The 23,213-nt window shown below is 46.6% G+C and overlaps 6 protein-coding genes across 6 annotated transcripts; 3 read left to right on the top strand and 3 right to left on the bottom strand.

Moving 5' to 3' along the window:
- Positions 1 to 1,810: 1,810 nt before the first annotated feature.
- On the top strand, positions 1,811 to 3,531 carry BJ212DRAFT_1295872 (pyridoxal phosphate-dependent transferase; the record flags this gene model as incomplete). Its single annotated transcript, XM_041332368.1, has 5 exons — positions 1,811 to 1,988; positions 2,036 to 2,537; positions 2,592 to 2,831; positions 2,881 to 3,382; positions 3,433 to 3,531. 5 exons carry the CDS (start codon positions 1,811 to 1,813, stop codon positions 3,529 to 3,531), a joined length of 1,521 nt encoding a protein of 506 aa, XP_041198507.1.
- Positions 3,532 to 5,151: 1,620 nt separating this feature from the next.
- BJ212DRAFT_1444469 (chaperonin 10-like protein) lies at positions 5,152 to 6,323 on the bottom strand (the record flags this gene model as incomplete). The annotated part of the gene is made up of 4 exons (XM_041337966.1): positions 5,152 to 5,696; positions 5,751 to 5,902; positions 5,956 to 6,143; positions 6,201 to 6,323. 4 exons carry the CDS (start codon positions 6,321 to 6,323, stop codon positions 5,152 to 5,154), a joined length of 1,008 nt encoding a protein of 335 aa, XP_041198506.1.
- A 1,856-nt stretch (positions 6,324 to 8,179) lies between these two features.
- Positions 8,180 to 11,316, top strand: BJ212DRAFT_1444468 (atromentin synthetase; the record flags this gene model as incomplete). The annotated part of the gene is made up of 6 exons (XM_041337965.1): positions 8,180 to 8,876; positions 8,929 to 9,065; positions 9,119 to 9,357; positions 9,410 to 10,243; positions 10,299 to 11,053; positions 11,111 to 11,316. 6 exons carry the CDS (start codon positions 8,180 to 8,182, stop codon positions 11,314 to 11,316), a joined length of 2,868 nt encoding a protein of 955 aa, XP_041198505.1.
- Positions 11,317 to 11,696: 380 nt separating this feature from the next.
- On the bottom strand, positions 11,697 to 12,499 carry BJ212DRAFT_1322396 (uncharacterized protein). The gene is made up of 3 exons (XM_041334459.1): positions 12,247 to 12,499; positions 12,037 to 12,113; positions 11,697 to 11,983 (listed from the first exon to the last, which is right to left on the bottom strand). Exons 1-2 carry the CDS (start codon positions 12,427 to 12,429, stop codon positions 12,039 to 12,041), a joined length of 258 nt encoding a protein of 85 aa, XP_041198504.1. The 5' UTR covers positions 12,430 to 12,499; the 3' UTR covers positions 11,697 to 11,983; positions 12,037 to 12,038.
- Positions 12,500 to 18,414: 5,915 nt separating this feature from the next.
- Positions 18,415 to 18,830, bottom strand: BJ212DRAFT_1260300 (uncharacterized protein; the record flags this gene model as incomplete). The annotated part of the gene is made up of 2 exons (XM_041330102.1): positions 18,415 to 18,483; positions 18,537 to 18,830. 2 exons carry the CDS (start codon positions 18,828 to 18,830, stop codon positions 18,415 to 18,417), a joined length of 363 nt encoding a protein of 120 aa, XP_041198503.1.
- A 2,589-nt stretch (positions 18,831 to 21,419) lies between these two features.
- On the top strand, positions 21,420 to 21,671 carry BJ212DRAFT_1247525 (uncharacterized protein; the record flags this gene model as incomplete). Its single annotated transcript, XM_041329676.1, has 1 exon — positions 21,420 to 21,671. A coding segment is annotated over one exon (252 nt), but the record flags the coding sequence as incomplete, so codon positions are not given.
- Positions 21,672 to 23,213: the final 1,542 nt, after the last annotated feature.

Genomic DNA, 23,213 nt, shown 5'->3' with positions numbered 1-23,213 from the left:
AACACAAATCATTCCTACATCATCCAAGGCTCCAGCAGGCGATATGGCATTTATATATTGCTGTACACGAAGCATGGTCCCAAAACATGCGTCGACAGTTACAGAACCCATTTGCTGAATATGCGACAGATGATTATCAGATATGCAGAGTTAGCTAGCTGATGTGTACTCGTCAATATTGCGAAGCGAACTATGCGTACCTTGCACGCCAGCTGTACCGTTGAAAGACCATGTTGCTATAGATAAATGACTTGCGCCGCAAGCCATTGCTAAACGGTGAGGTGTTATTTATTTCCGATGTTCCGGTTGAATTAATGGGCAAAGGTACACGAGTTGGGATGCATGTGATAGCGGGAGATGGTCAAATGAATGTCGCGAAATAGTTTTAACGCCAAGCCAGCGAACAACTCAAGAGCACACATGAAAGGGCCGAGTCTACACCGGGGGCCAAAATGAGGGTGTCCGCCTATGTGCAAGTTGGCAACGAATTTGCAAATATTTGATTTTCGGAAATTGTCTTCGGTGTGGACAAACGTTAACCGGTGGTCCCAAAGTGCCGTCGACCTTCTAAGTGTCAGTTACATTCAGATTAAGTCCGCCGGCTGATGTTGCCCTTGCATGCTCTGACGCCCAATTGGTTTGGATGATGGGCCGGAGTACTAGTAAATGTGAATTACGATACGTGCGCGTGAGGTACGACGTCGGACACCAAACAACGACCTGATCAGTGCTTGTTGCGGTACTCTTGGCATGCAGATCTTTACAAGGGAAAATTTTGGACACAAGTAATGTAAAATTTTGAAACGGTTACGCACTCTGATCATTCTGACACATTCCTTTGAATCATCGACCTCCTGCCAGTGTTGACATTACATTCCGTCATTATATCCCTAGTGACAGCATCTTATCCATTCCTTAGCTATATTGCACTGCTCCTTCCTATCTTTTAGATATGTTTCCTAGCCTTCCCGACTGTCGTTACAACTTCCCCGAAACTAGTCGCAGGTCCGCGGGGTTGTCAGTCTCGACGTATTACTAGGACTACCGGAAGCATCCGGACGAGCGCAGTTCCGCTTCCTGCGTAGACCGTCTACTCTCGGGAGGACTACGGAGTTGTAGGAACCCCCCCCAGGCCGTTAGTACATTTGGAGGAATCGAGAGCACGGGATGGGATCGATGAAGCATAGCGTTGACGTGGTAATCCATCGATCCATCATCGATTCCATGGCGTAAGTGGATCATCCATGATGTATTTAGCTAGTTGTTTTATCGATCGATGGCATGATGGCAGTACATATCGGACTCCAATCTCGTCGCCATGTTTGCGGAGTTTAAATTGAAATATGGACTGGTTCATATGCATGTAAGCACAAACTCGCCTCGGTTTGCACTCCATAGCTACTATAGTGCGCACTGCGTTCCCTAACACTACTGACAGTGAGCCACCAATTACAGACCAAGTGTAAATTGATGAGGCTAATTATTGGCTAACCTGAACTATGTAGTGTTTCCGCCGGTCGCATAGTTTCTACAAATGCTATACTCCTCGATAAAGGCCGATCTCCACCCGCTCTGCGTTCATTTAGATTCCCAACGATGTGACTTGACTCAGGGAGGCTGAGGACTAGCCAAAGTCAGGGGCGCTGCAATTGCCTTGACTTGACGACCGTCATTGTAATCTTGAATTCGTCCTGATCGAGAAGCAGTGGTGCCAGCGCGTCACGCGTGGATCCTTCAAAAGCAGATGAGAGACGAGGTGGAAAAGCAGTATATCCGCCCTCGAATTTCAATCTCTCGCCTTGTGCACATAATGGTCTTCTTATCTCCAACTACCTCTACCACCTCAGCAGTCGACGTCGGTCTCAAGCGTGGCCATGTCGACTATTATCGCCACCTATCGTCGGAAGCCCGTGCCAGGCTTCCTAACCCAATTAAGTCCATCTGGAAAGCTGCTCAGGTCAAACCTGGTACCATCAATATGGGAAATGGTTTGTGTGTATCATTGAGATTGAATACACTGGCTAATTCGATGCAGGTGACCCGCACCATACGTTGTATCCCATATGCGAGATGAATTTTATCGTTCCTTCCATTGACGAGCATGACCCTGTGCAATCATGGAGGTCTGGCACTGGCGAGCAAAATATTATTGCTTCATATAAGGACGACCCTTGCGCTCTGAGCCTCCGTACTGCATTCGCGTATGGTGCTGGTGCTGGTCTCAAGGAGGTTCGCGATGCTCTCGCAGACCTCAATGACAGGGTCCACTCTCCCCCAAATCACACCGTGTCGCTCAGCCTTGGCAATGCAGATGCCCTGACAAAATGTTTCCGTCTTCTCGGTGATCCGGGCGACTCGTTCCTTTGCGAAGAATTTACCTTTTCTGCTATGACCAACGCTGCTCTGCCCCTAGGCATTGAATGGGTCCCAATCCGGATGGATAACAATGGACTTGTTCCTTCAGATTTGGAACGAATTTTATCCAACTGGGACGAAGCAACGCAAGGTAAACGACCCCATGTGCTTTATACAATCCCGTATGTTACCCCCGTCTCTCAATCAGTCCCATACAGCTCACGATTCTTATCCAGGTGCTCGCAGAACCCAACAGGAAGCACTCTTTCGTTGGAAAGAAGGCAGCATATTTATCAAATCGCACACGATTGGGATATCATCATCCTTGAGGATGATCCGTACTTTTTCCTCCAGTACGATCTTGGCGTGAACCAGAGTACGATACAACAGTACGGGTACACGCGTGCCTTGGCGGGAGTTCTTCCTCGGTCTTTTCTATCTATGGATTACGACGGACGCGTAATGCGCCTAGATAGGTAAGACTATTTCCTTTTTACAAGAGCCACGGCTCTAATTTGAGTACAGTTTCAGCAAAATCGTTGCCCCTGGAATGCGACTCGGCTGGGTCACGAGCAACAGCTTCTTCGCAGAGAAGCTTGACATGCTGACGGACTCGTCTTCGCAACATCCACATGGCATGGGCCAAGCTTTCGTTGCCGAGTTGCTTGGCAGTGGTGGCTGGGGCGTCGATGGCTTCATGAAGTGGATTTTATCGCTGTGCAACGAGTACCAACGTCGGAGGGATCTCTTCATGGATGTCTTCCGGCAGAAGGTTGCCATTTCTGGCTTCGCTACTGCAGAGGTACCACAATCTGGCATGTTTGTCTGGATCAAAATCAACCTTGAGCATCACGTACGGTTCTCAACATCTCAGACCCCCACGGTGCCAGGCGGTCCGACGACGAACACCGCGGACCTCATGGACGAGCTGTTCCGGAAGCTGCTAAATAGCGGTTTAGTCATGATGCCAGCATCGACATTTGCCATTGTTGATCGCACGGGGACAACGGGAAGCCACATTAATGATGTAAGTTCTTGCGTTATGCGCGTCGAACGCACACTCATGAAAACATGCAGCGAGTGAACTTCTTCAGAGCAACATTTGTTGGTACAGATGTAACGATTCGTGATGGCCTTACGATATTTGGCCGCACACTAGAGGAATTCTTCTGCTAGAAATTATATCCAAACTTCTATCGACGCCAAGCCACTTGTTCCGCTCTAGGTTACGTGTATACAGTGCTTGTAGGATGCGGACTCTAGTATTCTATTCACCGTTCGCATCCATTTTAATCTACCGTGTTATACATTGATATGTTATGTGTATCGTATTAATTGGAAACATGTACTGCATATCATTTACCATACTTACTACACCCCATTCGCGCCTATTATTTATGTGACTTCTTTGGAATTTCGACGGATAATAGCTTGATGGCAATTGGCGTCCTGACTGGTCTGATCGCGTCGACAAATGCTCTAAAGCATCAGAAAAACGTAATTCACTGCAGAGCCATCTGTAGCCCTCTGTAACACAATCCAATCCGCTGATTTGAACTTCTGGCACAGATCTCGGGCTCAGGTGTCGCGCGCGCCATGACCAACAGGATAGGTAACTTCCAACAAAGTTCTACAGATGTATTTCTGTGAATCTTCGTGCGTTATGACTTCACTGAGCTTGCACCTTCTCGCTGGAAACCTTGAAATCCGTGGATGGGTCGTTACCCCTCTGTAGACTTCCGTTTTTGTTTGTTTTTTGGTTTCCATTCTTGTCTATTGAGGGTATGTTGCTCTACGTAGGATAACTCTATCTAGTCTAAAGGCCCCATGCCCCGCTGCACCTCAGAGTTCGCGAATGCCCTGTTGTGAGGCATACTATCCCTTCCACTGCAATCGGCACCCCACAGAAGTCGGCACTTTCACAAAACTCGTATTTCTAGCTACTTCAACACAAAATTCTCAACATATTTATTATTCTCTTGCTAATACAACTAATTACGAGGTCGAACGACCATGATTGAAGAAGAATTGAATGAGATAGTTGAATGTGCCGAAGTCACGCAGAAATGTCACCTGCTGATATGTGCCGTGACGGAGTTTCAAACTGCATACACCAACTTTGGAAGTGCCGACTGGTGTTGGGTGCAGTGCATTCGCAGATCTAGCAGCGGTAGACGAGGAAAGCTGCGAGCTTTGTCAGACACTAGTATCATGCCAGACACTGAGTAATCGACGTTTGGGAGTGCAGGAGCCTCGTCGGCATGCCCACGAGAGTCAGCAATTATTATCTGCTGCATAGGAGGAAACTGTTGCTGACTGGTGCAGCATCCATACAATATTAATGTACATGGTCTTCCTACACATCCACTCAATTTTATAACTACAGTTGCCCTCATACTTAGATATATCTACTAGTTAATACTCGTTCAAATATTCGAATATTCACGCCGAATTCTTGCTTGACTGCCGGTCTTTGAAATCGGCCTATGTGACATGTCGTGACTTATAGCGACATTTGCGTGACTGCCGACTTCTGTGGGGTGCCGATTGCAGTGGAAGGGATAGTACCCCAACCAGTCCGCCGTTCCCGCCGGCCGAGACTTCCATTTAGACGCGGCTTGCTCAGATTGTCGCCTGGATCATCTTGTTAAAATCTTACGGTTTACATCGTGATGGGGTTCGAATCGTGAACACGGTGAATATACTCGATCTTTTACATAAATATCCACATTATCCTGGAGACAGCACAAATATAATGAAGTTCACAGATGCTAGTAATACGCATGACGAGAATATTCAGGGAACGATCACCGAACGAACATGAGCAGCTCGAGTTAAAATCTCCTGCAGAGCACCCTTCACAGCGTCCATGTTCCTTATATCGACTTCGTTGACTTCCTTCGGCCCCTCTAGCAGCCCACTATCAATTTTCTTCGCAAGGTCATCCAGTACCTCCTTGACCTCCAACGGGCCCAGAATGCTCGACATCATGCCCTTTAACGTAAGGGCCTTTGTATAAAATGTCCGCAGGTTGACGGGGAACAGTCCGTCCTTTGCATGGACAGCCATGACCACGACACGACCGGTACCATCTGGTGTCATAGTGAAAACTGCGTCATTGAATGGCTGGTCGTAGCCGGCACAGTCTAGCAAAACATCAATTTTGTTCTGCAGTCCTGCCTTGGCTATGGCCTCGCGGATGGCGCTTTTAGAGCCTAGTTCGATGGGCGTGACGTATGACGGGGGTGTCACTTTGGCGAGCGAGCTGTACGTGCCGAATATGCGTGCCCCGCGCTCCTTACAGAGCTGGGCTGCTGCGGAGCCAATGCCGCCTCGAGCACCTGGGGGATTGAAGTTAGAGATGATAGATGGAGTACGTCGAGTGATGTATGTACCAATGATAATAACATTGTCTCCCTCCTTGACATTCGCAAGAGTGTCAACTGTAATCCAGGCACATAACCACGGCAGGGTCATGCTACCAGCCCTGGAGTGGTCGAGAGATGCTGGCTTCCGGCTCAATACAGCGATAGGGACAGTAACGTATCTGGAGAGCCGTCCGTCTGAAAAACAGGAGACAAATCCGTGTAAAATACGCACTGAGAAAATGTTCCATCCGAAGTGAAGCCCCTCTGGCTTCCTGTTCCCCACACCTCTGCTCCAATCCACTCTTGACTCGAGGCCCCAGACGCGTCCAGCGCTTCAACGACTTCCCCGGAGAAATCTCTGCCAGGAATGCGCGGGGTGGTCACAAATGGAAGCATGCCTAAGACGGCTGCAGCATCGGACTGATGATGGGTCAGAAATGCTATTGCAGTATGATATGACTCAAGTTGTAGGCTCACCCCGTTGACACCGGCAGCTCTGACGCGTACGAGAGCTTCGCCGGGATGTACTGTGGGTTTGTCGATGTTAACCAGAGACAACTCATCGAAGGACCCAGTCTTCTCGAACTTGAGAGCTTGCATGGTGATTTGACGACTAGACGTGGATGTTAAACAAGAAATTATTAAACCAGTGCAGTCAAACTCACTGGAGGCAATAATTAATACGCCTTGACACGGAGAGATTGATAAGGCAGGAGATTGTGCGACTCGTGAACCGCTGGAGTTGAGAGGTCATCGCAACGACGACATCGCATCCGATGATCTAAGGTTGATGGCAAGCTAGAGCTAGCGCTCACAGCTCTAGGTTACAGTTTTAACTAGAGTACTTGGCGTTAGGTTACGTTTCAAACTTCAAATTTCAGCACTGCTTCACCACAAGTTTTGATGCGAACTGGAAATTGGTTCGGACCAACCAAATTCAGACCGGCCTGCCTGGCTCGAACTGTGGTCTGATCTGTCGGGGTCTCAATTCATAGATCAGCGACAGGTACAAGTTTGGAGCATGGTCCCTAAAAAAGTGGATAAAGGTTACTCTTTTGCGTTTAGGATCGACGACGAATGCGTGACACCGGACAGGCCTCTGAGCAGAGCTGAATGTGTAATATGTAATTCAAGTGATTCATGCAGCAACAACCTGTTGCGGAGAGTGAAAGCTGTGTCGAGGTGTGACAAGGCGTGACGAAGCTTTTAGCAGGACGACCCCCAAAAAATTCCCTCATTCAGCCTCTGATTCTTATTATCACAGGCACTGAATTGACGATGACTTCCGTCGACTCACGATCATCACTTGGCCATAGATAAGACTCTGAGGACACAATCGAGCCATATGTACCAGTAAGTTCTAGTAAGCTTGACAGGACAGGTTAGACTAACAAGCGGACACAGAGATGTGAGACACGTGGTCTTGCACAGATCGGCAGTCACTAGACTAGCCTCCAACTCCAACGGATCATCGCTCTGATTAACGATTTACGGAGAATTCACGACCAATCAGAACAGGTTGGAGCTTATCTCCTGGTCTTCCTTCCCACAATATCGGACAGTTGTACCCTGGCAAAATCTATTAAGAAGTGGTCGGGACAGAGCGTAAGCAGAGTGCACAAGATATCATCGGTTGTGCGGTATCTGTCCATACAATTCTCGAGACAAAAATTCATGCATATAAGCAGCATGTGGTCACGACTGGATTATGCTGTAAGTATGACCGCCGGAGTAGCCATTTATCACCTTTGCCACCCTCACCGGCTTTCATGAAAACCGCCGGATGGAGCGCCATTGGGGATCAGATTGGCTCTAGCGTGCTTCTCCCTTGGAAGGTGCAGTGACTCCACGACGCAGTTAACTAAACTTTAGGGGCTAATGGAGATACCGCTGCATACTATATGCACCACGCTGTGCAGATCTATCTTATCGATATCCAAAGCCATTCGATCATGTATACTGCGGTAGGACGAGGCTAGCTCGCGATTGGCCCGTTTCATGGGATCCGAGGTAGCTCAATAATATTTTGCATGAAATGTCATATTTGCAAATGGAGCACACTGATATCCGACTCCCGGACTCTCCGGTGTTCCTCAGAGGCCATGGGCGATAGTGTGGTGACTTTTCATGTTGCTACATTGCTACAAGCTAATCCTGTGCTGACATAGTCTAACATGTTGCAGGACTTAGTATTTCACACCATGAACGATTGCTTCATTGACAATAGCTCCGCCTAGTGATATGAGCGGTGCATCTTGCAACGACATATCTAACTTGTTAGCCCAGCCACTTTGCTAGTACATTATCATTATTGCGTAAGCTCACTCAGGCAGTGCTGCTCCATTGTGAGTCCCGACTTCATAGTATATAAGCTCGGACCTCCAAGGAGATCCGCACCAAATATCTTAGACACCTTTTCTTATCCTCCTATCATTTTAGAATTTAGACATCTCGCAATGGCACCCGTCGCAGTCACCGCTACTACAACCACTGAATTCCTTGCAAACCTCAAGACATCCCTTGTCTCTCCTCAACCTAATACCCTCCACGACGCCATCGCTCAAGCTGTCGACCGTTATCCGTCGCACGAGCTTGGTTTCATAACCTCCTCGGCACACGACTCCTCCATCCAGACGAAGACCTTCAGCGCGTTCAACCAATGTGTTCGCAACCTTGCACGTGCCATGCTAGAGTGGGGAAAGCCCACAGGCTCAGTCGTCGTCGTGTACCTGACGGAGCACGAAGACAATATGGCTGCTGTATGGGCGTGTCTGCTGGCAGGCTATGTTCCCTGCTTGCAACCCGCGCTTAGCGCGCAACAGGCCCATAAGGAGGGCCATGTCGCCCACATCAAGAACTTGTTCGGGTCTGCTACTTGGTTGACCAACGAGATTGGGGCTGAGCAGATCAACACCATTTCTGGTCTGGAGGTTCACTTGCTCTCAGAATTAAAGGCGTCGGCGGAGACATTTACCGTCTCAGCTGACTGGGTCGCGTATGAGGCTAAGCCAGACGACGAGGCGATCCTGTTCCTGACCTCAGGGTCTACTGGATTCTCGAAGGCGGTCGTGCACACGCACCGCACGATTCTGGCGGCATGCCGTGCCAAGGGGCAAAGCTACGGCCTGACTTCCGAATCTCGAGTCTTGAACTGTAAGTCGCAGGTGGTTTAAATCGAATGATTAAAATTAATCATGATATTCAGGGGTCGGATTTGATCACGTCGCAGGATCGTTGGAGATGCACATCACACCTCTGCTATATGGCGCTTCGCAACTCCACGTGCATGCATCCGCTATCCTTGCTGATCCTCTTCGGCTGCTCCGTCTGATTGACGAAAAGGTATGTCAACATGAAATCATGGCCCGAGGCTTCTCTCATGATTAAATTGTTAGTCGATTGAACTGGCTTTCGCCCCGAACTTCTTGCTCTCCAAGCTCACGCGTGATCTGGAGAAGCGCACCGACCTCTTCGGACACTTTGACTTGTCCTCCATCAAGCGGATCAACAGCGGTGGTGAGGCTGTCGTTTCCAAGACCGCGAAAGCGTTCGCTGGGACCATGAAGCAGCTCAGCAAGAACCCCTCCGCTGTGTCGTTCGTCATTTCTGCTGGGTTTGGAATGACAGAAACTTGGTAAGGCTTATTAAATTATATGGGTATATAAACTAATGGGTCTTGTTTACAGCGCCGGATGCATTTACGATCCTGTGGATGTCCTCGCAACGGAGCCTGCTCACGAGTTCCTTGATCTCGGGCGACCCATCAATGGTTGTGAGATGCGCATCGTTGACCCCGCAGATGGCTCCACCCTGCGCACAGACGGGGAGAGCGGCGAGCTCCAGGTTCGCGGACCAATGGTTTTTGTACGCTACTACAACAACGCGGAGGCTACTTCCTCCAGCTTCGTTGAGGGAGGCTGGTATCGCACCGGCGATGTTGGCATCATCGAGAATGGGGTGATGCGCCTTAGCGGTCGCATCAAGGACACCGTCATCGTCCATGGCGTCTCATATGGTATCCCTGAGCTCGAGACCCACCTCCAGACCGTGGAAGGTGTCACGCACTCGTTCCTCGCCGCAGCTCCGTACCGCGCTCCTGGGCAGGAGACAGAGGGGTTCATCATTTTCTACTCGCCGACCTTCGACCTCGATGGAGCAGACGCTTCCACGAAGCTGTTTGCCATGCACAGGGCCCTTCGGGATATCTGTGTGAAGATGATCACCCTGCCGCCTCAGGTCATCGTCCCTATCCCTGTGAACCAGATGGAGAAGACCACACTGGGTAAACTGTCTCGTGCGCGTCTGATCAGTCTGTTCAAGCAAGGCCAGCTTGGTCAGCACATCGCGCGCTCCGAGGAGCTTCTCAGCAAGGCACGAGGCGCCACGTTCGTCGCCCCGTCCACCGAGACGGAGAAGGCGCTTGCGAAGATATATGCTGGCATCTTCAACCTCGCGGAAAGCGAGATGTCGGCGAGCGATAACTTCTTCGAACTCGGTGGTACTTCCATTGATGTCATCAGGTCAGTATATTCGTCCCGCCTTAAAATGACTCTCACTAATACATATGATCTCCAGGCTCAAGCGCGAGGGAGAGGCACATTTCGATCTGCCCGAAATCCCCACCATCCAAATCCTCAAGCACCCTGTCATCTCGAGCCTCGCAAACTATGTCGACTCTCTGCTCTCCAAGGACAGTCAGACTGAGGAGTACGACCCCATCGTTCCCCTCCAGCTGACCGGAAACAAGACGCCCATCTTCTTCGTGCACCCTGGTGTCGGGGAGGTTCTGATTTTCGTCAACCTCGCGAAATACTTCCAGAATGAGCGTCCGTTCTACGCTCTCCGCGCTCGTGGTTTCGAGCCCGGCCACCCCTTCTTCACTTCCATGGATGAGATGGTGTCGTGCTATGCTGCAGCAGTGAAGAGGACCCAGGCGACGGGACCATACGCCATCGCTGGCTACAGTTACGGTGGTGTGGTCGCATTCGAAGTTGCCAAGCGGCTCGAGGCCATGGGCGAGGAGGTCAAGTTCGTCGGTCTGATCAACATCCCTCCTCATATCGCCGACCGCATGCACGAGATCGACTGGACAGGCGGGATGCTCAACTTGTCGTACTTCCTCGGTCTCGTTTCGAAGCATGATGCCAATGATCTCGCTCCTGCTCTGAGACCGATGACGAGGAAGGAGCAGCTCGAGGTGGTGTGGAAGCTGTCTCCCCCTGACCGTCTGGTCGAGCTGCAGCTGACGCCTGAGAAGCTCGACCATTGGGTGGACATCGCGGGATCCCTGATCGAGTGCGGAAAAGACTACAACCCGTCAGGCTCAGTTTGTATGTCATTTCTCTTCTGACTTCATTATCGCTTGCTGATATACCGGGTCTGTTCAGCCGCAGTCGACGTTTTCTACGCCATTCCTCTCCGCGGTAGCAAGTCAGACTGGCTGAACAATCAGCTCAAGCCATGGTCTGGGTTCAGCCGCGGCGAGCCATCATATACCGACGTGCCTGGGCAACACTACACGCTCATGGACTTTGACCACGTCCCGCAGTTCCAGAAGATCTTCCGTGGTCGTCTGGAGGCTCGTGGGCTGTAAAAATTTAGAGTGGGATTTCATGTTTATATCTGTCTTTTGCAAGTATCTATTCAACTACACTCGCAGTACACGTGTCCCATACTTAATTTGTTCGACTAATGTACTTAGATTATTGTCTCATAAAAAGAGTCGAAGTTCATCATTTGTTTGGTTCGATTAACATCATGAACGCTGAGGTTGTCCTGGATTCTTCGGGAGTAAGTGCCTTTTCTTTTTCTTTTTTTTTGAAAAAGAACATTCTGTCCATTTCGGGTGATATGCCGCACGCTGCTGAATAGGACATAAGTGTCCCGGTCTCTAAGTTAGCACGCCGCTAGCGCATCGTCACGTGCTGTCAGGCATTATTTGTTTCAGAAGGCGTTGCCAAACAAATTGGGTGCGGTGCATACATCATCACGACCCGATCCTCGAACAGCATCACAACCTATTTGCTCGGTGAATGGATGGTCTCAGATTCAAGTTTACTGTCGCACCCTTATAGACTTGGACATTAGATGCAAAAAAACCAACAGGCAGGCAATGACATTCAATTGTAAGACTGGCTGAACGAGATGATATCCTTCCCTCAGGGTCAAATAGTTATATGAATAGAACGCCATTATGAAGGTCAGGTCCTCAAATTTACTTTCCGCCGAGAAATTGCAGTCCGATGACACGAAGTTCCGCGGTCAGCTGATACATCTCATTTTTTGAGAGTAAGCATGTTTACTCTCAGACAAGTCCTAAATGTGTGCTAGATGCAAGGGAGGAAGTTTTGAGGTACAGGTCATGAAGAGATCTGCCATGTCGAGACTCGTGTAAGTTCAAGTTGTGACTCTCATGTCGTTCACATTTCCACATTTACTTGGTAGGCCTGGGTGCTCTCCTTTAGTCCATTATCCTGTTTTTATTGACGTGGTTCTAATGAAAATCCTGCGTTTTGTTTATCAGATAACCTAGGGGTACTTCTGTCGAATCTTGTGTTTCTAGCGCAAGAGCGCCATCTCTCAATGCGATTAATAGCAAGGTGAACAGAATTAGTGCTCGATGGTATCTCACATGTATGAGACAGAGCTTACAACATGTCGTCATTTTTAGCACTTTGGCATCTCTGTGCTGCAAATCCGATAGCATCTTCAAAAACAGCAAGGCGTCGTGTTATCATATGCTTCAGCGAGATCTTACATGACTGATTTGTTTGTTGGACTCATCTGTGACTCATATGGTCTCTAGTTCTGCAGAGAAATCTGCCAAGTATTACTATCGACTCCGTGAGGTCCACTCGATTCAAGTTTGATCTGATAACTATATGCAGCCACTGTGGACCCTGTCATCTTCCTTCCGAAGCAGTGGTGTACATGTATAGGCGTCACATAAGCGTCTACCATCCGAAATTACCAAGCCTCAGGCCTGAATTGCTGCTTGTAAGCCGTGTCTGGCGGCAATGGCCGTAATTCAAGTAATGGCAACCATTCCGTCCCATATATTGGTATATTGATGTTGTTCGCTGGTTGGATTGCGACTATGAGACACCTTATCACAAATTTGAAACACCACCAACGACCCCGTCTATGCAGCGCTGCACCCTCTATATTCTCGATACTATCGTCCCACGAGCAAATTGGCAAGGGCTTTCCATTACATTTGAGACGATTCGCCATTCTCCGTGGAGCAGGGATCTATCAAGCAATGGACCTATGACGACTGTTATCTCCAGAGCTCGGGTATCCTTGATCGTCCTCAGTACGGATGTCAGCAACTACTCCAGCTCCACCGCCAACGGTGGCCAAACCCCAAACAACTCGTACGCGGAGTTCGCGATAAGCCTTGACAGGCACATAAACAATTTTGGTAGATAACAGTCGGGGTCAAGGCGCCCTTCGAAGAAGGGTGTAGCCAAGAGGAATTAGTCACTGGGTCATGCAAATGCATTAATGGGGAGCAAACGAGGCTGTATACATGAATATAGGTTAGACTGGTACTTTGTTGACGTTTAGCTTACCGATGCAGGGGTACTTTCTATGAATGACGTAGCCTCCGCTAGCCAGATCATATCGAAGGAGTGACAATTGATCCTTCTTTGCTATGCAAATGGCGTAAATTATGGATCATTCGAGTTTCAAAGAAAGGTCGCTTACCCACTCTGTACAAAACTTAGCTGAAAACGCAAGGATTGATTTTGACTTCAGTGGTGTGGTTATTGTGTAGGAGATAAGGCACCTTGCTAGAAAGCCAGCTAGCCATGACTAGTACGTCTATCTCGCAGAAAAGATAGGTGCAAGCGATCGTATTGGACACACAAGAGAGTGCATGAGTATCTATGTTATGCTGGGCTGGAGAATCGTCGATGCATATTGCGATCAGTGAAGTACAAAATCTTATATGGATTGGCGAGGGGTAAATTACCGTGCGGAGCAAGGTCAGCAGTATGTACCACGTCATTGGCAACAGAAGATGCCAACGTCAATAATGACTTCCCGCAGAGGCCCAGCATCGTATAAAGCGAAGTGTATCGCCCCTGTTCAGCGGATAGGTGGCGCTGATGATCGAGTCAGGTTCTGCTAGATCGTATTGTTTTCCATAAAACGAAATAGATAGTAGGCGAACCTCAGCCCAAACAACCGAGGGCAGTTCCTAGATGAAATTATGATAGAGTCGGTGGACTTTAGAGGAACTTCGTCACTTCAAATGAGCGCGGACCCCTGAACGCCGAGTGCCAAGTATTACGCAGGCATGATATCAGGTTTCGAAATTTTTATTTATTTGTTGTTTCTTTTTTTTCAAAAAAAAACCACATAAAAAATTAGCAGTCCCCGTGGCGTTCGGGATCTATTGTGATCAATAGAGTCACGGAGGCATACGATCACAGGGCTTTTGATGGGCTGCGACCATAATCTGCATTAATTAGTGTGTGCTCTATGGTTAGAATTTCCAAAGCGGCGAAAAACGAAATACACAGTACTCTCTATGGAGTTTGAGTGTAGGCATACTATTGTCCTGTCACCCTAGCGAGCGTATTAATACCATATCCTGTTAATTGTAGAAAGGTATGGATGCATACTCACCAGGTATTGCCTGTCGCCTCTTCTACCAATACTCTGGTACTACAGGTCTAATAGAGGATTCTTCAAAGTGATCGTAGAAGATTCACTCACAGATGCGAGAATGATCTATTTTGAAATCTGTACCGTGACAACACAGCACAGCACTCAGGCTAGTACTGTCAAGAAAACTACAAGTCAGTACTAGTGCAAACTGGAGCCATATCAAATACCTTGCTACGACCGGGATTGATGCGTTTGAAATCTAATAGGTCCAGGGATGTCCTCAGGTACGTATGACCAGGATATATAGATGATTCGAACCAATGTGCGCTCACACGAGCCATCCCAACCTCAAATCATCCATGCACTTCACCATTCAGTACCTTCACTGCTTACTTGGAGTTCGGGGCTAGCGCTCATCTCCGAGTCTAAGTCGGTGATCACACATGACCGTTTAGTTCCAACTGGCAGTGCAACATCACGCACAACCTGTTAGGTGTGGACAAAGCAGACAAATTCTCTGCATAGCAAGTATCTGCGTAAGGAAACCATCGAGGATCATCTTTTAGTTTGGACGCAATGCACGAGGCAGCAGCTGGGAGGAGAGTACCTTGTTGAGCGATTTCTTGATAATTCTTAAAGCGTTTGAATACGCTACCGTGCACATAGGTGCCGCCTATGCAATGGACTCGAAATGCGCGCGAGTGGGGGCCGTTGAAATATCACCTACATGAACAGACAGACATACCCCATCAAAAACTACAATGACAGATCGATAAAGGGGACCACATCTAAGACACAAGCTATTACTGTGGGTCTTGGAAGGCAAGTGATTGTTGCAACCAACCACGGCTGTCGCGTATATAAATTCATGACATTGCGGGTAGTACAAAGCATTATGGACTAGAGGACATGTTTGCATATCGTGAAGGATGTTGTGAGGCGGGCAATCGGTAGCATCGAGGACTCGAGAAGATGCGCTGGGATTTTTTGAGAGAAACACAGACATTCTGAATATGAAGTTCGTCAATAGAATAAGGATACCGAGAGAAACCGAGAAGACGTACACAAGTTTCTTCGCTGTACGCGTAGAGACGATACGGGTTACCACAGATTTAATGGATCCATCACCATGTGCACGGCATTGCATCAACTGTATCTAAGACTAAGTTTTTCCAAAGGGTTCCCACAGTGCCGACAAAATTGTCGGAGTCGGAGACTCCGCCCACGTGGTGGATTCGCCACGATGCACACAGCACTTCGTGTACTTAGCTTGATCATGTATCATGTGCTACTGACGAATTGCCATTGATGTTCGTGATGTCGGAAAAAAGTTTCTGGCCTTACAATTCCATGTGATACATTCCAAGCCTAGCAAGGGCCAACTTGCAATTAGCGCATGTCATGATGGGGTACGATAATATCTTACTAAGGCTCTGTACGGACACCAAAAATTGAAATAAAAATAAGAATAAAAATAAAACGGAAATCATGTGACGCCATCACATGACCTGCTGGGAGATCCCGGATATCAAGGGTTAAGGTAGGGCTCGTACAAAACCGACCAACATCATGTGACAAAGTATACAAAGTGTGACAAAACTACAGAAAGGACAAAGGCTCAAGAGATTCACAAAAAAGAAAAAAAACAGACTCCTGTGGATCATTGAGAAAGCTGTTTGGCACAGTTCACATATAATTGTGATAAAGTAGATGTAGTGGAAGTTTTTGATGTTGTACATGCATGTAACATACTTCAGGCCAAACATAGAACACTGCCATGACACTGTCCACCAGCTGCCAATTAGCATAGTCACATTAGGTCATAGTAGGTCATGGTTGGTTGGTTTTGTATGAGCCCTACCTTATCAAAGGCCCAGCAATATGTATCAAAGGTGCAGTGATAAGCATCAATGCCATGTACCCTAACCAGCAAGCTGCTCTTGCTCTCTGGAAGTGCAAGGAGGTTTGCTGTTGTCATTTGGTAATAATTGTAACCTGTATTGTCTCCCAAATGGTATATATGTATCATTTGATCTTCTTATCTCCCACTTCCCACTTCCCACATCCCATACCACACTTCAGTGCTAACTGGCCATGCATGGGTCTGTGAGCTCCTCACAGGCCACCCAGATTGCATAAGGCACAACCTCGGTGTCAGCTTGGAGATTTTCAAGGCACTGGTCAAAGTCCTTGAAGCCAACAGGTTCAATCAGTCTCACAATGGTGTAAAAGTGGAGGAGCAACTAGGCATATTTTTATATGCCTGTGTGACAGGACTCTCAACCCATCATCTTGGTGAATGATTCCAGCATTCTTCAGATACTATTTCAAGGTAAGTAATCTAGTATTTCCTGTCTTTTTGATTGTCTGAACTCTTGTTAGATCTTGCTTGCCTTTTTTTCAGAAGCTACATTCTATAATGCCCAGGTTTGGCTTCCTACACAGGACATGCCCATCTCTAACACCATCTGCAATGGTCCATGGTACCACTACTTCCAAGACTGTATTGGTGCAGTTGATGGCACTTGCATTCACATGTTCTCTGCACAAGAAGACCATGATACCATGCAAAACAGGAAGGGATACCTATCTCAAAACTGCCTTTTCATATGCGACTTTGACTTCTTATTTATTTATTCACTTTGCAGGTGGGATGGATCAGTTGCTGATGCTTTGCTCTGGCATGATGCACAGCAACATGACCTGCAGATGCCTGAAGGGGCTTACTTCCTTGCAGATGCCAGCTTTGGGTCATCTAACACACTGTTGGTCCCATATCACAACGTCTGCTATCACCTCAAGGAATGGCATCAAGCAAATGTTGCATAAGTCAATTTTTATCTCCATGTAGTTCAATATATCTGACAAGCTTATGTAGGCCCAAAACCCCCAAAGAACTGTTAACCATTGGCACACCTGTTTGTGCAACATAGTCAAGCATATTTTTGGCATTTTGAAGCACCAATGGCACATCTTACAATTACTGCCTGAGTATAACATGAATGTTCAAGTGTGTATACCTTTGATGCTGTGTGCTCTGCACAATTTCATTCATAGATATGAACCCTCTATATTTGATGATGAATATGATGAGGATCTCTTTGCTGGTGATGGTGATGATGGTCTTGGAGAGCTGGCTGAAGGCCCTGTTGGCCAAGCAGAGTGGCAAAGAGCAGAGCAATGTTGAGATGAGATTGCCAATGCAATGTGAGAGGATTATTGTGCTGATCATGTACATTGTGGCCTTCCTGTACCTGGTTAATAAAATCTTTACAGTATAGTAACTGTACAATGCCAATGAATCAATAGCGCTAATGAAACATGTATTGATTGGTTAGAAAAACAAAGTGATCTAGGCTGGGAACTACTATGCACTTTCTGGAATCAATGATCAACAGACATCTCATTTCTACCCTTGTGAATCTCTTGGAGCATTCTTCTCAAGAAGCCAGCCCTGAGTGATGCATCAGTCATGTATATGTACATTTCTGCTTTGTATTTGTGGTGCAACATGTGATTGAGAATGTCTAACTTGTTGTCCTGTGATAAGTCAGGGAGCTGGCAGATAAGGTCAGTGGCTTTAGCTAGTGAAGAGAGGGGGGCCTGTGACTGTGACTTGACTGATAAGACATATCCAGGGGGGCAAGGTGGAGGTCTCAGCAAAAGTCTTGGTCAAACCTTCAACAGCGCTTGCAAGCAATGTTAGTGCAGTGCTGCCATCTTGTTGGGCCTGCACACTTGTAGATGGAGCCCACTGCTTCTTCTGCAACCCCTCAGCACTACCAAGCACACTAAATTTGTGCTTGCTGTGGCTGGCACTAGTCAACACCAACTCAGGGTTGGTGGAGGCAATAAAGGAATTGAGGGAGGGAGAAGATGGTTGGCTGCTGAAAGGGGTCATGATATCAATATTGTTTGTGGCAGTGTTGAGTGAATTGAGATTCATGGGGGATGCACTGGGAGGTGGTGGAGGAAGCATGGAACCACTGGAGGAAGGAATGGCTGAAGAGGCAGGTTTTTTCTTCCTTTGGTGAACATGGGCACCTTTGCCTTTGGCCCCCTTGCTGCTGCCCTACATGCTCTCAATTTTCATGAAGTGGATGAAGCCTTTGTTACAAAAGGGGGCAATGCTAGGATTGGCCTTGCATTGAAAAAAGTTAGTAGGATATGAGAGTGCTGGTTGGGAGTACTCACCTTAACAAGATCATTCCACACATGCTGGGTCTCAGGTGATATGCCTGCACTGTCCTTATCACTCCATGTAAGCCCTGAACCATTCTTGATGCAAACAACTTGAGTATATGAGGACTTGAAGGTATTCCATTTATTTTTGCAGGACTCCACACTCTTGTCAGTGCAAGTCTGCTTCTGTTCTGGAGTGCCATGAGAGTTGATATATTCAGCAGCTTTGGTGAGTGTTGTTTTGGTGAAGTTCAGGCCATCCCAAGTGGTGGAAATGTGATTGGAGAGGAAGTTGAGTAGGAGCATCTCTTTGTACTCCTTCCACTATGTGGATGTCCTTGGTGTGACTGCTGGTAGTGGCATGTCAATATTGCCTTGAGAACTGAGAGAGCAAATAGAGCCTTGGGACTCATGATCAGACATGGTGGTAGGTAGGATAACAAGCAGGATGCTTTGATGATACTTTGATTGATTAGTAGTTTATCCAGGATCTCCCAGTGGGTCATGTGATAGTGTCACATGATTTCTGTTTATTTTATTTTTATTTAATTTTGGTGTCTGTACAGAGCCTTAATGGACATTATGTATAATATAAGGCATCTGTAAGGGCCCTGAGTTAATTGACAGATGCTAGCCTGCTGTGGAACCAAAGTAGTACTATCACTTGTCCAGAGTTGCAAAATGTTCTGACCAGTTTTTCATAACACAACAACTACACAACATTAAAATAAAGAAATCTGTCCAGCCTACATTGCCAGAGAGAAGCTGGTGCAAAACAGTGTTTGAGCACAGAGTTGCAAAATTTCTCACCCACATAGAAGTCATCCTGTCACACTGTGTCATGCTGCTGTTTAACTCTCTGACAAATGAAACCAGGGTGTTTGATAAGTATTGTTAGAGATTCAAAAGGCTTTGTACAGCATTGAGGCTTGTATTTTGAATGTGCAAGTATGCTTATGGACTGTAAGGTATCAACTCGACAGATATAATGTATAAATATGCTGCAGGAAAGATTATAGAGAGGGTGACTGGTGTTGACTAGCAGTGGTTGGGTAAGCTGAAAAATAATGTGCACTAGAACTGGAGGTATATGATGATTATCTAAGTATGGATTAAATGTGTTAGTATGGTAGGGGGAAGAGTAAGTGGGAGGTATGCTTGGGAGAATACTGCGAGAGGATGAAGCAAATGGCACTTCACAGGATGGTCCTGCATGTGATGAAGTAGTAATGGAAGGAGTGATATTGAGACAAGGGTGTGTGGGGGGGACATTCTGATCAGTTTCATTAGAAGGGCCTTTGTAGAAGGTCTGTTTTTGTCCAGTGTGAGAGCAGCTGGCAAAAGGCCTAAAAAGTGTGCTCTGTTGCAATGACACAAATGTTAGGAGAAGAAGAAGCATGTAGAATAGTGCAGGCATGTTGAATGTTATCCTTGAGTTCTTGAGAAAACTTGGTGGGTTGGTTTCTCTTGGGCATGTGACCAGCACTGCAAGACTGAGAGCTTAACTTCACAGATGAGTGAGTGCATGTACAGGTGTTAGCCAAGTTGCTGAGCAGCACTTTGCAACTCCAAACACAAGCTCATTCCTCCTGTCATACTTTGCATCTCAATAGTACAACATCTATGGCTCTCAACACAACACAGTTTTTATGTCAGAAAAAATTAAAGGAGTGTTAGAAGGCAATGTGAAATCACTAGTAAAATTCCTGAATTTTTCAGTGCATATGATGGCTTCCCTCTAATGGATTAGCATGGAAAGTACATGTTCTGCACAGTATTTTGCTGCTGCAAGTACTTCCAGCCTGTTTTTCATGAAATAAAAAATACATACAGCAAGCTATGTGCTAATCACCCTCTAGAATCATTGTGCTAAGGAAATAAGCGGAAGATGAGTGTGCTACATTGTGATTTGCAACTCTGGGCCAAAGCTAGTAGTCTCTGGATAATTCTATTAAGAAACCCCCTGTGAGAAACAAACCCCAGGTTTGTTGAGTAATCCAAACCCATGTACAATGTCAAAACATAAAGGGTTTCTTGGTAATGGTCACTGGCCAGTGAGTACTGAGCAACTGGTAGCCAACAAGGTAGTGCACTCAAGTTTGACATCACATGTATAGATGGAATTATAGTCTATTGGCTTACATGTCCCAGTCATGTCCCAAGGAATCTACTAGTTTAATTTGAGAGTTTAGATAAATTCTCTTCAATTTGGAAAAGGACAAGAGTGGCAAAGGTGACAAATGAATGCAGCTCAGTACAGTGGAGGTCATAGGTAATAAAGTGTGGGAGTTTGACCTAGGAGTTTGAAGGGGAAGGATGGTATTCAGGACAGGTAAAGAGATGAGTAATGAAGTGGATGCACAACCATGAAGCCTGCTCATGGCTGTAGAAGGAGTTGGTATGATGAGTGGAAGATTGAAGGCAAAGGTGACAGACAAATGCAGCTTAGTGAAGTGAAGGGCATAGGCAATAAAGTGTGGGAGGTTGATCTGGGAGTTTAGTGGCTTGTTAGGTCAGATTGTGCATCAAGCAAGCTGGCAGCAAGAGAAGGGAGTGGGCTGGATAAAGTCAGCTGAAGATGGGAGCAGAGATGCTGAAAATGATGCACTGCATGTAAGTACTTTTATACTTGGTGTTCCTAGGCTGGCTGCTCATTCTTGTGGTGCTGTCCAATGTTCTTCACTCCAGGCTGGTTCTTGGAACCTTTTGATGGCCATGGCCATGCTTTTAGGGTTTAGACATGGGTGGTGACACTGGTGAGAGATGAACAGTTGGATTTGTGTGCATTCTGGTGGTGGTGGCTAACAGAGATAAGCAAAGGTTTCTGAATAAGCTCTTGTTAGGGTTTGGTGAGGGAACCTGAAAGTTTGGACATTCTGTCCCATCTGGCAAACAATGATCACATTGAAATGTGCCTCTGATTGTCTTGCAAGTATCCCTGGCTTAAGTTTAGAGGTTACATTTGTGTTTGCCTCATTAGCAACAAGCCTCAAAGACAATATCATTCTTATGCAGCCAGCTACATACCACATATGCAAGCCACCCTTATTTCTTCCTCCTAGCATTGTTGCTTTTCTCAGTGCTGCCTGCAAATTGTCACCAGCATCCATGAAGATGTGTTGGGATGTCCTAAAGAGTAGTGTCTGGGCTGGCAATTTTACCATTCACAAGAAGATGAAAGACTTATTTGAGATACATGGACACCCTCATGGCCTTAGTAAGTGTTCGTTGACATGCATCCATGAAGCTGAATGAATTATTTTGATAGCACAATGCACATTCTATCTACCATTCAAGATGTGTCCCAACTCTACCTGCAAGAGCACACAAAAAGGCCTGTTGCTCAGCAAGGCTGAATAGCATAAGGTGGTCCTATTCCAGTATGGTCCCTGCTTACCATGTTCAACTGTATTGTGGATGTAAGTGCTATGTCTATCTGACAACATGGCTCAATATGACCACTAAATTCCCCTCAGCCTGTAAGATGGCTTATCATGTGAACTACAAGGTTGTTGGTAACTGACATATTTACTATGATTATACCACTGCACTGCCAGACATTGTGTAGATTGCTGATCACTACATTGTTGAGTATTAGGTAGTGAAGTTATGGAAAGTTATAATGTATACTCCCTGGTCTGTTGTCATATGCCATTCTGGACTCTCAACTCTAAATCTGCTTCTCCAGATATCTGGATCCAAGATCTGGATCTCAAATGATCTGATCTATCTTTATCTCCCTTCCAGAATCCAAACCCTATATCAGCGCCCAACCCCATTTAGACTGCCCCTGTCTCTGGACTCTGGTTAACCATGTTTCCCTTTTGATTATTGGTCCATTACATACATTTCATTTCCAGTGTTCATTATTTGTGATCCATCCTACTTACTAATAGACTCTGCATATGCTTTATACATAGCCTTTATATTTGCTGACTGATTCCTATATGATACCTACAGTATATAAACCTCCTGTAACTCTCAGAAATACTCCAGTTCGAATATCATCTTAGTTCCTGCTCATTCCTGTGTCCTCCAGACTTGAGATAAGTCTCTTGTCATATTCCAAGTCTTAGGATTGCATCCTAGACTACATTTCCAACTCTACCTTAAAGGCAGTCCATCCTCTGTTAGTTTCTAGTCTGGACTTCATCTGGATTAGTCTTATCTGCTTGCCCAGGTAACATCCGGACATCTGTCGGATTTATCTCACATTTCAGATCTGGACATCTGTTATCTTCCCTAGTCAAATCCCAGAAACTCCAGACAACTGTTCTAGCCCCCAGAAATTAAGGGTGCATACTCAGGAAAGGGGCACAGCGTACAAGCTGAGGCCAAGCCCTTGTGATCTGACCCCCTTGAGCATGTGACCTTAACATCTGTAGTATCTGTATATTTTGAGCCTGTCCCTGCTAATCATATACTTAGCACCTCAGCAACCAACTGTGCACATATCTATAATATTGCACTCATGAATGCAGAGTCCATGCAGTTCCTGGGCACAAAATGGTTCACCAAGGATGTAACAATGGACCACATTTGGAACACTTTTGTTATCTGTACACTGCTTGAAGATTGCTGTGAATACCATTGTCTCCTCAATGTCAGTCAGACCATCAACCAGAACAAGCACTTCATAGAGGCAATGTCAGACAGGAACAGACACATGTGGATCTATAACCAACTGCT

This window comes from Suillus subaureus (genome assembly GCF_016647635.1).
Source record: "Suillus subaureus strain MN1 chromosome Unknown BJ212scaffold_3, whole genome shotgun sequence".
NCBI classification, from domain to species: domain Eukaryota; kingdom Fungi; phylum Basidiomycota; class Agaricomycetes; order Boletales; family Suillaceae; genus Suillus; species Suillus subaureus.
Note: the sequence above shows the minus strand (reverse complement) of the source record. Positions and strands in the feature narration are given on the sequence as shown.